The 17363-nt window shown below is 42.1% G+C and overlaps 1 protein-coding gene across 1 annotated transcript in view; it reads left to right on the forward strand.

Annotated features, from left to right (window-relative positions):
• The first annotated feature begins 646 nt into the window (after positions 1-646).
• The window catches only part of LOC133134870 (myosin-binding protein C, slow-type-like), a 28852-nt gene continuing 12135 nt past the window's right edge, over positions 647-17363 (forward strand). The window contains exons 1-9 of the mRNA XM_061251415.1: positions 647-658; positions 6579-6620; positions 8091-8201; positions 8661-8809; positions 9564-9681; positions 9841-9892; positions 10948-11004; positions 13851-14014; positions 14537-14669. Coding sequence (XP_061107399.1) covers positions 6602-6620; positions 8091-8201; positions 8661-8809; positions 9564-9681; positions 9841-9892; positions 10948-11004; positions 13851-14014; positions 14537-14669 — 803 coding nt within the window. The 5' untranslated portion in view covers positions 647-658; positions 6579-6601. The remainder of the gene's footprint in view (positions 659-6578; positions 6621-8090; positions 8202-8660; positions 8810-9563; positions 9682-9840; positions 9893-10947; positions 11005-13850; positions 14015-14536; positions 14670-17363) is intronic.

A 17363-nucleotide genomic window follows, 5' to 3' on the forward strand; every position in this document is an offset into this window, starting at 1 on the left:
CTAAGATCTCAAGGACAGACAGGCAGAATCATTACATTACATTGGCTAATTGGCTGATCCAGTCTTGTTAATTCAGCTGACACCTTTTGTCCCATCTGGCCACCAAACTGGTTTTGTATTGGAGTGTGCACTGATGGTAGGGTTGACCTGAGTCCTGAGTAGCACAACATGAAGAGGCTCACATGTTTAGTCTCACCTGAATCTACCTCTATGAAATTAATCTGTACATTTTGCACTATACAACCAAAGTAAGGACACTGTGACAGACTGCTTCTGCAGTTAGTTACAGTAACACTGAGAACTAGGTCTCTCTTTGTGTAATTTAAGTTCTAGCTGATGTAGACATTGCCACATCAGTCATCCATATGGACATTCACATAACAGCCAAGACCATGCCATGTATCTATAACAATTTGTGTACATACATTTCCTGTAAGTTTTGCATCCATCAAACAGCTCAAGTTCGCCATTTGCGGATACAGATGAGCTGTGACTGGTAGCCGTTTAGTCTTGTTTATCATGTGCTGAATGTGTGTGTGCCCATCTTGTTGTGGCTCTGGTTTATCAAGCAGCATTAATTATCGAGCTATGTTTGTCACATACTTAGAGAGTGTTGCCCCAGACAGCAGTGAGGCTCCTGAGACTGCGCTACCTTCAGGTGGGTGAACTTGCTTTGTGCCCTTTGTTCCTCTTCCCCCCCTTCCACACTTTCTATCACACCACCCTCTGTCCACCTACCCTGGACACTTCCTCCATCATTCGCACTTCCTAATTCGCTCACACAGCAGGAGTTTTTGTCACGTGTGTCTGTGTGAGTGAGTGTCCACACTTGAGTTCTTTTTTTGTGACCATTTGATTTTAAATCTTCGCCTCCATTTTTATTTCACTGTTTCCTTTCCCCACCAAGACTCATAGTGCACACTGTCTCTACACACTGCCTGAACAGTTCTCTGCTCTCTGGGCTGAAAAGCTGGTAATTGTCCCTGCTTTTACTAACAGGTTGAGCATGTTTCAAAGATAAGGTGCAGTATGGAAGCAATTATAATACTATGTATATTACAGGTATGTTTTCGATGGGACAGAACTGTTATTTACTATACTCAAGCTGTCAAGCATACATTGGTTTTTGATAGCTATAGTCTCAATGGAATATGATTTCATCCCCAGTGAGGTTGGTTTTTTGGCTGTTGTGACACTGTTTGAAGTGTAGGAGAAGATTCACTGACCACTGCACCTGTGGTGCAAATGCTTATTCAATATGGCAGTTGTCCAGATTGTGCATTCTACATTCATACTTTGATTCCATCTTTGGTTATTAACAATCCCATTTAAATTCCAAAACTGAGTTTTTTTTTTTCACTGTGATTTTGAGTGTTCATTGAGTGGAATATTATGTCTTCTAGAGGATTTATTATAGATATAGGATCACTAGATTTGCTGCTGCTTTGTCCGAATTGGACTCACCTCAGAAATAGCTATCAAAATCTTTCGGATTCTATTTAGAATGCACCTAAATCATTAAAGTCTGATGCGGGCTAAGACGCAGCAGACTTGCGGTTGCAGTTTGCTGCAGTTGCACACCGGGGACTGGGGTTCGATTCTTGGTCCTGCCAAAAGCCAAGTTTGGCCGGCTCACGTGGGGCAACAATAATTGGCTCGCTGCTCCAGAGGGAGGGACTTGGCAGGGTAAAAAGGGAAAAATCTGAAAAAAAAAATTAAAAAAAATGATGCGGACCTGAAACATTAACAGTTACATCTGGCAAAATTACCACACATTTTAACTCATCATCAGGATTTATCCAGATCCCCAGTTGCAGTTTCAGTTTGCTGGATCAATCATGAAATTATATATTCAGTGTATTCACTGTAAGAGTCTTTGGATAATATGTATTAGTGCTGTAAATTCTAGAACGTTTTGCTACAAGGTGAATATGCACTGGCCTGCGATACAATGCTCCATATGTTCAGCACCTGAATTTACTTGTTTAAGCTCTATGTCTGTCCTCAGCATGTGCACCTCATATGCTCATGCACTGTGTTTGAGTGATTTGCAGAGTGTTGGCTGTTTTTGTGAAGCTTGCACCGTGGTTGTGTCCGAGGCCTGCTTTGCTTTAGCCATGGTGCTGTGTCTACTGTACAGAGCCTGTAGACACAGACCTGAAGGAACCTGAGGAGGCTGTAGATGCTGGGCTGAACTTGCCTGTGCAGCCTGTAGATGCTGAGCTGAAGGAACCTCAGGCTGTAGACACAGACCTGAAGGCATCTGTGGAGACGATAGATGCTGGAATGCCAGAGCCTATGCAGCCTGTAGATGCTGGGCTGAAGGTACCTGAGAAGGCTGTAGATGCAGGGCTGAAGGTACCTGAGAAGGCTATAGATGGTGGAATGCCCAAGCTTGTGCAGCCCGTAGTTGCTGAGCCGAAAGTAACTGAGAAGGCTGTAGATGCTGGGCTGAAGGAACCTGAGAAGGCTGTAGATGCTGGGCTGAAGGTACCTGAGGAGGCTGTAGATGCTGGGCTGAAGGTACCTGAGAAGGCTGTAGATGCTGGGCTGAAGGAACCTGAGAAGGCTGTAGATGGTGGAATGCCCAAGCTTGTGCAGCCTGTAGTTGCTGAGCTGAAAGTAACTGAGGAGGCTGTAGATGCTGGGCTGAAGGAACCTGAGAAGGCTGTAGATGCTGGGCTGGAGGAACCTGAAAAGGCTGTAGATGCTGGGCTGAAGGAACCTGAGAAGGCTGTAGATGCTGTGCTGAAGGAACCTGAGAAGGCTGTAGATGCTGGGCTGAAGGTACCTGAGAAGGCTGTAGATGCTGGGCTGAAGGAACCTGAGAAGGCTGTAGATGCTGTGCTGAAGGAACCTGAGAAGGCTGTAGATGCTGGGCTGAAGGTACCTGAGAAGGCTGTAGATGCTGTGCTGAAGGAACCTGAGAAGGCTGTAGATGCTGGGCTGAAGGAACCTGAGAAGGCTGTAGATGCTGGGCTGAAGGTACCTGAGAAGGCTGTAGATGCTGGAATAAAAAAGCCTGTAGATGCTGGAATAAAGAAGCCTGTACAGGCTTTTGACACTGGTCTAAAGGAGAAGGACCCAAGCACACCCACTCACCGTGGTAAGTGAAGCCTAGCAAATATGCCAAAGCTGCTGGACCACTAACACTCTAAAAGTCAACATAGGGTTCTCCAGTTCAGTTCAACAATGGTTTTAGAGACTGCATTGTATGTGTAATCTGAGGTTTTGAGAAATATTCAGCTATCAAAAATTATCTATATTTGGTTTGCTGCTGGTATCTTATTGTTTACTGAACTGATGGGTCTTTGTTGAATGATTAACAAACAATGCTTTTGAAATTCTGTTAAAGGTACAATTGGTCAGATTTTTGTGTTAAAGCATTGTTACAAGACCATTAAATCCCTTCATATCATTGAAAAGGGTTCACTGAATTGTTGAGTCACCCTCTGCCTGTGTTTATAGTCCTTAAATTTGGGTTTCAAAATATGCAGTTGACGGACCGACACTCTGTACCAAAACATTGTATAGCTGTACAATAATTTGAGCTCATTGGTTAAAAATTGGTTGTAATTGCCACAGCCAATGGCGTGGGGTCGTTTCAACGTCAGCACATTCACAGTGAAGGGGGAGGGATAAACAGTGTTTGTTGCTGCAAGTCCAAAATTACCTATTGTACCTTTAAAGAGCTGCGAATCCACTTATGCTTGGCTTATTGAATAGTGTAGTTTCTGCTTCAAGCTCATCTTATCAATGCTTTTAAATGCTTCTCCTATGGCTAAATTTTATCTCAACATACCATTTCATTGTCACACAAGGCATACTGTATCTATGTAGTTAAATACAGCTTGATTTCTTTTTGTTTAGTGGGGAGGTACACTTTTACAGAATGTTTGCTGATTTTATATTTAGGAATTCTTTCACAACGTCACCACTTTCATGTGTAACTTGTATGTGAGGTGAGTATAATGTATGTAAGCCTTGTTCCAACTAGTGCCGCCTGGGAAACCAGTGAAGGAGGAAGCGGAGGCAGTTAATGGGGTGGCTACCCCATCCCCACCCACGGCAGGTCTGATAATGAATGTAACCTTTAGCATGTGTGTGTGTGTGTGAGTGAGAGACAGAGCAAGTGAAAGAGAGAGAGTGAAAGAGACAGAGTATGTGGGCGTATATGTGTAAGAGTTTGTATCTGTGTGTGTGTGTACAAGTACACTGCCCCCCTTCGTTTGGGGAGTGAGTGAGCTATAGAAGGATGTGCATGAGCTTCCCTTTCAACAGCGGTAAGACAACATTATTCTGCCAGGCAACAGTGACCTCATCATATCCTGAGCTGATGAAAGTCAGCAAAAAAACAACAAAAACAACTAATTCATGTCTTGTTCACAAAACAACATGTATCCTTCACAGGCAGTTCCCTTGACTGCCATATTGCATGACTTCCATGTCACATAAAACCACCCTTCATGTCCTGCATTGGTTGGGATTGGTGTGCGGTGATGGAGTGAAGCACAGCGACTGGTCAGCCGAAGTGTCAATCATGCCTTTATTGCAGATAAAGATGATGACACTGCTGCCAGAACCCCATCACCGCCGGCCCCACCAGGTTAGTAACCACAACCATCATCTTCATGTCACGCTCCACCCAGAGACTGTCACAGTGGGAGCCCCAGTGGATCTGTTGTTTTGGAATGCCACACTCTGCAGATGCAGTCTAGACAACTCCTGTTGCCGTAAGATAGCCCTGCCCCCTGATTATCCTAGTGTATTCACCCTTTAGTGTGTAACAGTGTATTTGTATGCTTGGTATGTGATGATGAGGTATTTTTCTGGGTTCTCAACATATTTTTCTTCTAAAAGGCCACATGGTACACGGTATCATGGTTTTTAAGGGAGACCAATAGACCAGTTTTGCAGCCTTTGGAGCACTGGCCTATGTGATTAGCATTTAATCGAATGCAATGTATGTGTATGTGTATTATTCAAATACATACATACAGTACATGCATTTCACTGTTTGTGTGCTCTTTCTGTACAGTGTCCAAAATCAACCTGCATTCCTACAAGCACACTATCTTTATATGGTGATAAATTCATATAAAGGAATAATGTTAAATAACAAACATAGTATATGTATTTGTACAATGCATACAAAGATGTATGTACCATGTGTATTGTATTACAATGTGCATACATAAAATGTATGTATAATGCATGTACGTATCTTCTGTACTTTTGTAGATCAACCTTCTGATCCAAGTTAATTACCAACTTTATGGTATCACCGCACCACATTTACAAAGGAAAAGACACGTTGTTATCAATTTAGAGATTTGTTTGTTTGATTATTCATTACATTTACAGATACTGTTAAATTGGTAAATTTACAAGTTTGATGGGCATCCGTGTACTTTTTCAACTTGTTTGCGATTTACTCCACAGGGACACACATACAGACATTCTGAAGATTTACCAACTCATTCATACTGTGCTTTCTTTCACAGAGGAGGCCAATTCACTCAAGAAACTGTCTATTGAGCTGCCTTGTAAGGAGATGATTTAAACCTGCATTAACCCAATAGTTTCAGCTATAATGGAACATCTAGTGTAGAGCTATAATGTAGCTACCCCTGCCTGGTCAAAGAAAACATGTTTGGAGACATGTTTATTTTTAGAAGTTTTCGTGTGAATTTTGAAGCGAATTTTGAAGTGATATTTTAGTAACGCTGCTACAGATTAGAGTAATCTAAATGTTTAACAAATGTTCAATATAGGTCAGTTAATGATTAGACAATTTAGATATATCTTCAAGCACTTTCCACTAGCTCTTGAATAGACATGTCTTCTATCCTGTGAGTTTGCTTATGTCTTTGTGGAGACTGCTTTCTAACATTATTGTCTATAAAATATGGAAAAGTCTAAAGTTCATCTTTTGGAATTCTGACGATAATGCTCCATAAAATCTCTCAGTATCGTTGTTTGTGAAATTCATTAGACTTTGTGTTGCACAAATTGCCCTAAAAATGATTTGCAAGCCAAAATATTGTGTGATATTTTAATTTTGGTCTGAACTCTCTGCTAATGAATAATATGATATTTTAGACAATAGTTCTATACCCAAAACTCCAAATTTGCTCATTAATACTGATACTTCTTACCACTGATTACTGCTGGCAGTGATGTGTTGAGAATAAGGACTAACATGATGCTGCCATGTTATTCATGGGAAAAATGGTATCCCCAAGGCATTAGAATTAACCAATATTTTTTTCATTACTGTAAATATTCATATTTGTCTCTTTTTATAAAAAAGCTTATATAAATTCAGCCTGGAAAGCCCACCAACAACCTGATACAACTTTTTCATTAATATATGCTTTTTCATTGGCAGACCATTATGTGAGAATGTCAGGTTTTATGTCAGAATTCCACAGTGTTCACAGTAACTTGCTTGGTGGGCATCTGCAATTGCATGCCTGTCCTCTGTGTATATGTGATTGTGTGTAGCAGGTGTTGCTATGGACTTTACAGTACTATTTTACATAATATGCTGTAAATTTCTCTCTGTCTTCGTTTAGATGATAGCCTTCCTGAGTCAGCCATGGGGAGAAAGGACTCAGGTAATACTATGCAATAATGACAGTAAGAATAGGCTTCTAAGTATACGCTAAAGTTTGCCCTGTCTTCATCTTCCCAGTATGGCTGGTCCAATGGAGCATGCCGAAATGGCCCTAACACATTTGGGTTCATTGGACCACAGCCTTTATTCTCAATGAAAAAGAACAGTTTCCAAAACATCATAGTTCAGTGTCTATCCGATGCTTGTAGGAAGCTATGAGGCTTTTGGAAATGATAGACCTTGGTCTCCTTTCAATAAAGCTGTAATGTCTTCTGGCCTTTCCTTTAAGGTGAATCAAATGTTTTCTCTTGATGAAACAGTTGATAGAACACAATCTGAACAAACCAATAAGAATTATTCTTGCTTGTATATGTAGATGTGTTACCAAAACTGAAGGACAGAATGCATTTCAATAGAGGCCATAGTCTCTGCACTGCTGCACATTTTCATGTGAGATGGGAAAATGAAAGGAGCGAGCGCTCAAAACTAAAGACACACCAGTGGAACGTTGCACATTAGATCTGAAGCCCTGCAAGAGTGTGGCATGGAAGCTGAGCACTAAGAGGAAGAGATTAGGGCAGAAAAACCCAGAACAATGCCTGTGTCAATTGTGGGCCCTCCCTCATTCCACATCTCTCTCCTCTAGTCAGAGGGCTAGAACATCTCAAACTGAATAAATCAAAGAACATTTGCTAAACCTTTTTTTGGAGTAAGACAAATATAGAAAATATAGTTGGTTAGTTAATATAGATAGTTACTCATGAAATATATGGAGTGCATTACAAATTTCTGGATGTACTGTCATTATGTTAAGAATTATCAGCAAACTGATGTAGTACTTGCTGTTGTTGTGTTGGTTTTTAACTTTCTTTCCTTTTATCTTACAATCTGGGTGAATGCAATTTATATGAACGGAGTAATACAGGTTTCTCATGTCTCTAGCTCTCCTGAACATGCAGTCCAGTCTCCTCCTTGCTTGCAACTTTTTCAACATTGCAGCAAGGTTGTGGTGAATAAATGCATTGCAGCAACTTTTTTCCCCCCCAATCTGCAACTATTTTGTTTATTCAATTCAAACTTGCTCCAATGTTTTAAAAATGTTGCAGTGCATTGTAACATTTTGGTGACATTGGCTCAGGAGGTAAGACAGGCAGGCAGTCAGAGGGTTGCCGGTTCGATTCCGCCCTGGGTGTGGAAAAGTGTCCCTGAGCAAGACACCTAACCCCCAATTGCTCCTGACGAGCTGGTTGGTGCCTTGCATGGCAGCCAATCGCCGTTGGTGTGTGAGTGTGTGTATGAATGGGTGAATGAGAAGCATCAATTGTACAGCGCTTTGGATAAACGCGCAGTATAAATGCCAACCATTTACATTTACGTATTAGCCGGGTAGGTGATGTGGTGTGTGTGTGTGTGTGTGTGTTTGTCTCTGTGTGTGTTGGTGTGTGTGCGCATGCATGTGTGTGTTCAACAGTGTGGTCTCTTGGAGAAGGACAGTCTGTGGAAGAACTGGACAAGCCTGTGGAGAACACCCAGCTCTCTACCCTGCTCATAGAGAAACCCCAGAGTGGCTCCATCAGTGTGGGTGAGTCCACAAACAGAGCTTGCTCAAGGTCAGCTGGGAGGAAAGTCTAAGTAACAAAGCATCAATCTGGGAAGGATCTGGAAAGTGTTGAGCCAGGAAGGGTTTATCTGTGGAGAGTTATTCTGAATTTATTTCTGAGTTAATTTGTGGACGGTTATTCACTTGGGGGCAAAGCATTTTTTGCAGACATTACTTCCAAAAAACACACTTTACACAAAACCTCCGCAACTACACAAATTACTTTACTCTGCTCTGAAGGAAGAATAGAGTGAGTGGAGAATAGAGTGGGCTAGGTCAGTATTTACATTATTGTCTTTTTAATCACCCCTCTACAAGATCTGTGAACAACGATTGCACAACCTTCTCTGGTGCATAAATTAGCTGTGGCGAATGCATTCAGAAAAGTCTGGGGTTTCTCTCAGTTGTGGGAAGTCACTGTTGAATTCATATGCTTTAAAGGTGAAGACATAAGTTTCGTTGCCAAGGTGGAGGCCAAAGACCTGTTGCGCAAACCCACCATCAAATGGTTCAAAGGGAAGTGGATGGATCTGGCCAGTAAGACCGGGAAGCACCTGCAGCTGAAGGAGAGCTTTGACCGCTTCACCAAGGTTAGGGCTGTCAAATTATTCAATGCTTCAAAAGTAAATCCGTATTATATCCATATATCCTTAAACACAGATCCATTGCAAAAGCCTCACTTTAGAAGCTACATTTTTCTTTTCAGTTGGATGTGGTGTTTTCCTTAGGTTGTTGGTTGTATTAGCCTTTGACAATCCTTATGAGCAGTGCCTTGAAAATATGACTGTTAGGTTCCATTAAATAATTGTTTGCCTTCTCTTCACTGTCTACAATATTACTAATTTCTGGGAAAGTGCATTCATGTAGCATGAGCAGTCATAGCATTCTCTCTGTAATCCTTACTTGGCAAAGACATGTGTTCTGAGGACTGACATTGAACCTTCAGCACAGGACACTCAAACAGTAACCATTCATTGTGGTACATGGCTTCAGGGAATATCATGGCCTTTGTAATAAGACAGTATGTGTGAAAAATTACGTTTTGGCACCTAATAATTTTGTAGACTGAAACACTGATAAATACAATAAGCTCTAACTTGGCATCTGTTCTCTTTGACTAAACCTGTATGTATACACATCTGTAGATCTCTCGAGATAAGACTGTGTGCGAAATGTGCTAATGCACTTTAGCTTACAGACAGAAATGATCCCCAGTGACTTTTGGTAGGTCTGAGAAAAAGTCACACAAATGCCTTGTGCAATTTGTGGTTCCTTTGCTGTTGGCATACTTGTCTCTTGTCTCTCTTTGTCCTACTGATGCTGAACCTGTCTATCACCTTGCAGGTTCATACATTTGAAATGCACATCATGAAGGCCAAAGATAACTTTACTGGGAATTACAGGTGTGAGGTTACCTACAAGGACAAATTTGACAGCTGCTCCTTTGATTTAGAGATTAAAGGTATGTTCTATTGTATTCACAGTGCTGTCCACAGAACCATGGCAGTGGGATAGTAAGCCCATTCTTTTGCTTTTTCTCGAAAGTGTGATAATGAGTAATGCTGGATTTGTTTCTCCAAGAGCAATCAACATACACAACCAATCTACTCTAATCTTTCAGACATCCCTGAAGCCTCTCCTAGCATTGACATTCGATCAGCTTTTAAAAGAAGGTAAAAAAGCTACACTTACCAACCACACCCTTTACAGAGAATGTCTGAAGAAGTCCCCAGGAACAGTGTTCTTTCATCCTTTCATATACCTTCTAAAGCATTACACAATTGTTCAAGTAATAATGTATTATCAATGCGTATTTACCTCAGAAAGAATTTTAAGAATCTGTCTGTTTATATAAATGAAGCAGTATCCCCACTCTATATCAGATAAGGTATGGGATCACTAGTATAATATTCATTACATAATTAGGGGTCTAGCTAAAAGAAAGTATACCTGTGTCAGCCAACTGGTGCTTTGAGAAAGGGCAAAATGAGAACAATCAAACTGGAGATTTCATTTGGCCAACCACGGAATTGGACTACCACCCTATGTCCTAGAACAAAGTATGTATAAGTACTCAGTACTTGTAATGAGGTCTCTTATAAAAGTTTTCCCTGGTAAATCCACAATAATGGTTTGGATAGAAAAGTGGCATCATGGTTGAGTATGAAAAGACATGCAAACCATGGCACAGACAACTTATGACAAACCAATGTAGTTACATGGTTTGACAAACTGCCAAACTACTGTGAAATCCAAAGGGAGAAACCTTCATAAGGGATATTAACAAGCCAACCAACCAACCCAACCCAACCCAACCCTAGGAATTGATAATATGGCCAACGCTTGCACTGAAAGAGTCCCTCTCAACAGTGTGCCTGAAAGCAACGCAAACATCCCAGCTCCTACATAACATTCTCAGAACATCACTTTAACCCCGTAGCCTCACAGTGATGTTACACACAGCTGAAGGATGGTGAGAATATTGTTATGTGTTAGCTGGGATCACTCTTGGTCCCCCTTACACAAACCAGTTTGTTCAGAGCCTTCTGGTACAGAAACAAAGCCAAGGGTTTTTGTGTAAGCCCCAATTATGCGTTAGTCTGGACCTAATGCATAGATTGCAGTCAGTGCCTAGGCTTTGCGTTGTTTTTTTAGCATTGTTTCTGTGGTGTCTGTTACTGTGTCTGTTGTCATTAAATGTCCATTAATCTTTCCCTGTTAACCACAGCAGTGAAGGACAAGACGATGCAGGAGAGCTTGACTTTAGTGGTCTCCTTAAACATAGGTGAGAATAACAGTCCACCTCATAGTGGACAGAGGATTTTTGTCTCTTTTAACCCCTGAAACCCTGGCCTGGGTCTCCCAACTGATTATTCTTACTTTGTCTTTTTCTCTTTGGTGAGCTTGAGAGTTTGCAGCTTGTCACCACAATTGAATCTTTTATTCTTCCAAATTTACCTGTAAATGATTTTAAATGGAGGCGGCACGGATGGTGCAGTGGGTAGCACTGCCGCCTCACAGCAAGGAGGTCCTGGGTTCGAATCCCCGTCGGCCGGGGCCTCTCTGTGCGGAGTTTGCATGTTCTCCCCGTGTCTGCGTGGGTTTCCTCCGGGTACTCCGGTTTCCTCCCACAGTCCAAAGACATGCAGGTTAGGCTGATTGGAGAGTCTAAATTGCCCGTAGGTGTGAGTGTGTGAGTGAATGGTGCGTGTGCCCTGCGATGGACTGGCGACCTGTCCAGGGTGTATTCCTGCCTTTCGCCCAATGTATGCTGGGATAGGCTCCAGCCCCCCTGCGACCCTGATCAGGATAAGCGGGTTCAGATAATGGATGGATGGATGGATGATTTTAAATGTATATATGGTTTTATGGATTTTGTGACTACAATGATGCTGAATATAGTTTATACATAACACTAAGATTAAGGGGGCGACATGGCTCAGGCTGTAAGAGCAGTCTTCTGGCAGTCGGAGGGTTGCCGGTCGATCCCCCGCCCGGGCTGTTTCGAAGTGTCCCTGAACAAGACACTTAACCCCCAAATGCTCCTGACGAGCTGGTCGGCGCCTTGCATGGCAGCCAATCGCCGGTGGTGTGTGAGTGTGTGTATGAATGGGTGAATGAGAAGCATCAATTGTACAGCGCTTTGGGTAGAGGCGCTTTATAAATGCCAACCATTTACCATTAAGACAATACAATTTAGACATACATGTACTTTAACAGTATATTACACATTGCAATTGACTTTTGTATGCTGATTCACACTTCTTATGCCATTGAGCATCAGCCCTCAACGTCCTTTTTTCCCTTACAAAACTTTTTCCCATTTTTTCTTTTCATTTTTTCTTTTTTTTCACTTTTCTTTTTGGGAGATTCATGTTCTGCAGCAGCCTTGCATAATGTTATGCACTGAGAAAAATATTCAGAGGCAGTATTCTGTCAACTGTATTTCAGTTTTTCCAAAACACAATTTTTCATTGTTAATGGAATATTTAACATTTGTTAAGTAGCCATAGTTGCTTAAATTGAGGCAAACTACACTGCGAGTTGACTGAACCTATCCACTTTAGCAAAATTACATTTGGGGTTGTCTCTTCTTTTTTCATTCAGAATGAACAGGTTAGTAAAGTGAATAAGTTATTAAAAGATTAGACCTTACTGTGGGTAAGTACCATAATCCTGTAGCTTCACCAGCATGGACTGTAGCTATAGGTAGTGGAAAAAGCAAGAGTGTTGGCCTACTGTAGTATGATAACACTTCATTGAAAAGCAACATTTATAAATGTTCTATTAACCTCTGTCAATAATTAAAATGGACTTTGTCTGTAATTCTTAGTTATGACTGGTATGCATTTCACCTGGATTCAGCAATATATTTACATAGCAATAAATACATGATGTCACACAATTGCTCGTAACCTGTTAATAAACCATTTATAAATGATGCTGTAAAATAGTGTTACCACTACATTGTTATATTTGAACAATGAAAAAAACCTATAAGAATGCATTTCGTTTTAGTGGTCTTTAATATATTATTTAAAGTAAGCTTTTTAATTCCTGCCTGAAAATAAACAGAATTGGAACCAAGATTAAAATGAAATATCTCATGCCGGATGGCCTCAAAGCTTTCAGACATTGGGAGAGATGTCTTGGAAAGAAAGGGCTGGATGAATGATATTCATATTGCTCACTAATGGAAGCTTTTAAAATCAAGGTAACATTGCTTTACTAACTGTGAATTTACATCTAAAGTCCCATGAGCTGTCCCTTTTAAGGCTTCCAGCAGTCTCTAACACGCACTAAGAGAGTACAATACAAAGGGATGGGCAATTACCAGAGGTTACTGTATTTATCTCTGCTGATTAAGCACTAAGAAGATTGTAAGAAGATCCTTCCTGTACATGCCCTATTTCTGCACATCCAGGCCCCATTCCCTGTACCAGCACATATGACTGCATGCCTTTTCCAGCTTTGGTCAATGAAAAAGCCTGATCAATCTCTTAAACAGTGCAGCCCTAAAAACAAAAGCATTTTAAGGTGTCCTTAAAGGTATCAATCCTCAATTCTGTATCCCCTACCAGAAGAAACAACATTGCCTGACTAAACCCTCACATTCTTCGATATTCCCCTGCAAAACCACTTGACTATACATTTAATTAACTTATGCATGCACATATTTGTGCTCGCACACACGCACAGACCGACCCACACACCCCAAACCTTAGGCCCCCTACTCAATTAAAATTCTATTTTATCCCCCCGACACAGTATGCAAGTCTACTCATTAAGCCTCCCCTTCCCTTGTAACACTGCCTAAAGCCATATGGTTGCAAGTGAGAACAGGTTCATTACAGTTTATGCCCATCCCTTTGTGCGACATGCTCTGAGGAACTCCATAAAGAGCGTCACTGTTAAGCCCGTTACTCTCAAAATATTTGTCCAAGATGCTACTCCTCCCCGACAGTTTGATTAACACCATCTCGCCTTCCGTCAGTGCCGAGTATAACCGCCTTGCCCCCTGTTATATACAGCGCGCCACCTTCCATGCCCCCTCTTAGTGCAGTTCCTCAGTGCATGTAGCGACAGTCACTCTGTGAGCCTTCACCTAATGCCCTGACCTCTGGTGCCAAGGGAGCCGAAGCAGGACGATACCCCGGAGGTGGACGTGTGGGAAATCCTGAAGAACGCCCGGCCGGATGAGTATGAGAAGATCGCTTTCATGTACGGCATCACTGACCTGAGGGGTCTGCTGAGGAGACTGAAGAAGACCAAGAAGGAGGAGAAGAAAAGTGAAGGTATGGATATTTCGAAGCCCACCAGGCACAGCCACAGCCAGTCTGTATCCACTTTGCAGAGAGAAAAAAAATCTTCCACTTCCACTGTGTTTGTGAGCATTTGTAACTTTTTAAAAAAAAAATAATATTTACAGTACTTCTGATCTCCAAGGGTTACCTTTGAGATGAGACCGGGATTATGTAGTCAAAAACGGGGGCAATACTTAAGGGGTGAAAATGTGAATAAAAATGTCACATAATGAAACATTACCTAGCAGGCCGATAATGAAACAGGTACTCCAGGTACTCCAATAAATGGGCATGTTTACCATGATATGCAATATAAATAAAAAATTATAAAATGTATAAAATTTAGGGAATGTTTGGAAATGTCCAAAATGAAGCGAGACAAAGAATTTGGAAACATAATGCTTCTGCTTGTCCTAACTGGTGATGTAATGAAAAGGTGATCTTGAGAGAAGTATTCTTTTTCAGAGAATAGCCACAGATGGCCGTGACCAATATTTACTATGTCTTTTGAAGCTTTTGCCAAAAAGCTGGAGCCGGCATATCAGGTGGACAAGGGTGGAAAGATCCGGTTTATGGTGGACCTGGCTGATCCTACTGTGGAGCTGAAGTGGCTCAAGAATGGCCAAGAGATCAGGCCCACCCCAAAGTATGTTGCACAAGGTTTTATTTATCTGCTTATCATTTGTACTTTGTACTATTGACATTTTCACTGCTTCAGATTCGTATGAATGAAACCCCTTTTTTAGGCGTCTCTCCTAATCAAATGTGTTTCGTTTGTGGTTTGATGGGCTTGTTTAAAGGTTAAGCACTGTTCTGGGCAGCTCCTAGCAGCCAGAGAAGCAATGGTTCATAAATGACTTGGGGGTATCAATAACTACTGCACGATTTTAGATGGGCTTACACTGTCTATCTATGATATACTGCACACACATGTTGCCCCACAATATTCCAGACCATTTTCACATCCTATAGTATATTGATAAATATGACCCAGAATCTTTTTTTAAATCTAATTTTGCAGTCATATTTTTCTGGAGGCCGTGTCCATACCTCGTGGTTGTGATAGCACTGAACTAAGACCTCATCCAAAAGAAAGATGCCATTTGCGCCATCTGGAGTTTGAAACTGCAACTTTCCCATATGAGGGTCAAATACTCAAAATATACAGCCCTTATTGGCAGGGAGACCCAAAAAAGAGAATATATTGAAATGTTTCCCTGTGGATGCTCAGTGGTGGCACTCATCCTGGTATGAACACAGCTCCCATTGTATTTTATTGTCAGTATGTAGTGCTGTTTATCCCTGCTTGTGAACCATTGGCAGTCAATTCACAGCTAACATATTGTTCTTCCAATGTTTATGTGACATGCTTAAGATGCCAGCATTACAGCAGTGTTGTAAATACCCTTTGGTTTGGCTGGGTAGTGTGTGGCCCTGAGCTACATTTGGGTGGAAATGTAGCGTATGATACAACATATTGGTTCACCTCCATTCAGGAAAATTGTGGTTCCTCCCTCACAGGACTTTAACCCAGTTATACTCTGAACTGCCTCTGACCAGCAGTTGATTTTTGTGACCCTGTCCTAACCACAAGCACCCCACAAGTCTGTGAATTTAACCTTTCATCCAATGCATATGGATGTCATTACCATTAACACCTTCAAATATGTTTCCCCTTTTTCACAGAAGTCCAATTTCCCCCTGCCAGTCACTGTTTGGTTTTGGTACATTGTTGTTCATTCTGAACCCTTAGCTACACGTTTAAGTTATAAGTTTACAGCAAAGTTGATGTTAAAGGCAATGCTACAGTACTGAGGGCCACCAGGCAGTGGTCGTTCAAAGTGAAACATGGTTAAAGCCATCTGGGAGGTTAATACAGTTTTCCAGTCCATTGTGTCAAGAGGCACAGAAATCCCAGGATCCCCCCCTGGCGGCTTCTCAGTGCTCTTTTTCTTGTTGCGTCACTAATTGCTCTTCCAGTCCACTCCAGGCATGATGTCTCTCTGTACCTCTGTTCTGTGTTTCTGTCATGCCTTGTCGTGGTGATCCTCACTCTCTGCAATAACCTCTACTTCTACCACATCACTCTGCGGCCATGTTCCGGCGCCACCTTCAAACCCAAGTCAAAGGAAGTAAGTTCCCTTGTCCACTCTGCTCCCTCTGGAATGCTGCTAACATATGGTGTATGAATACCGGTCACTTTGGTGCAGTACTGGAGTGTGCCCTCCAAAGCTCTTTCATGGCTGATGCATGCAAGTCTGTCAGTGTATGTACATCTGTCTATGTATGGCTGCACATTTTGGGTTTGGGGAGTCTGGGAACTTTTCAACAGAAATGTTGGTGATTGGTTGTGGGGATAGACAGGGAATTGGTAAAAAGAAAGATTCTGGAAGGCAATGCAGCAGACAGTGATGTGTTTGTCCACTAGCTGCAGGAGGAAAAGATGGGTATAATATAATGATGAGGCAATAGCTGCCTGCTTGGCTGACATCTCTCTGTGGATGACCTCCCACCACCTGAAGCTTAACCTTGGCAAGACTGAGCTTCTTTACATTCCTTTACAAGTCCTCTCCAATGATAAACCGTTCACTGACCGTCATGGAATTTGTTGTATCGCCCTCCTGCTCAGTCAAGAATCTTGGGGTGACCCTTGATGACAATCTCAGCTTGGCTGCACATATATCCTCCAATGCCTGAGGCTGCAGGTTCTTCCTCCACAATGTATGCTGGATCCATCATCTCCTGGCTGAGAAAGCCACCCAGCTTCTAGTCCAGGCACTCCCTCTCTCTCTCTCTCTCCTGGATTGCTACAAGCCCCTCCAGTTGGTCCAGAATGCTGTTGCCTGCCTGACCACCAGCCCAGGTCCTTTTCAGCCCACTTTTAATCGCCCTCTACTGGTTGCCTGTTGCTGCGCGCATCCAATTCATGGAACTAGTGTTAGCATTCTAGGCTGCTAAAGGGACTGCCCCACCTTACATCCAGACTCCAATTGAACTTTACACCCCAGCAAGACCACTAAAGTCTGCCAGCTCTGGTCACCTTGTGGTCCCCTCATTATGTGCACCAGGTGGCTGGGCTGCAGATTCACACCTGTTCTCTGTTCGGGTTCCTCAGTGGTGGAATGACCTGCCCACCACCCTCAGAATGGCAGAATTGCTCCCCATGTTTTCATGCTGACTGCAGACTGTACCTTAGTAGATTGTAGACTGTAGATTGACCCTTCCTCCATTTCCCTCTTCTATACCCTAAGAAAATCGTACTATGCATTTACTTCGACTATCGTTTATGTTTATGACGCTACACGTGAGTGCTTTGCTATTTATTTACATGGATTTGGTG

The sequence above is a fragment of the Conger conger genome, chromosome 8 (genome assembly GCF_963514075.1).
Source record: "Conger conger chromosome 8, fConCon1.1, whole genome shotgun sequence".
NCBI classification, from domain to species: domain Eukaryota; kingdom Metazoa; phylum Chordata; class Actinopteri; order Anguilliformes; family Congridae; genus Conger; species Conger conger.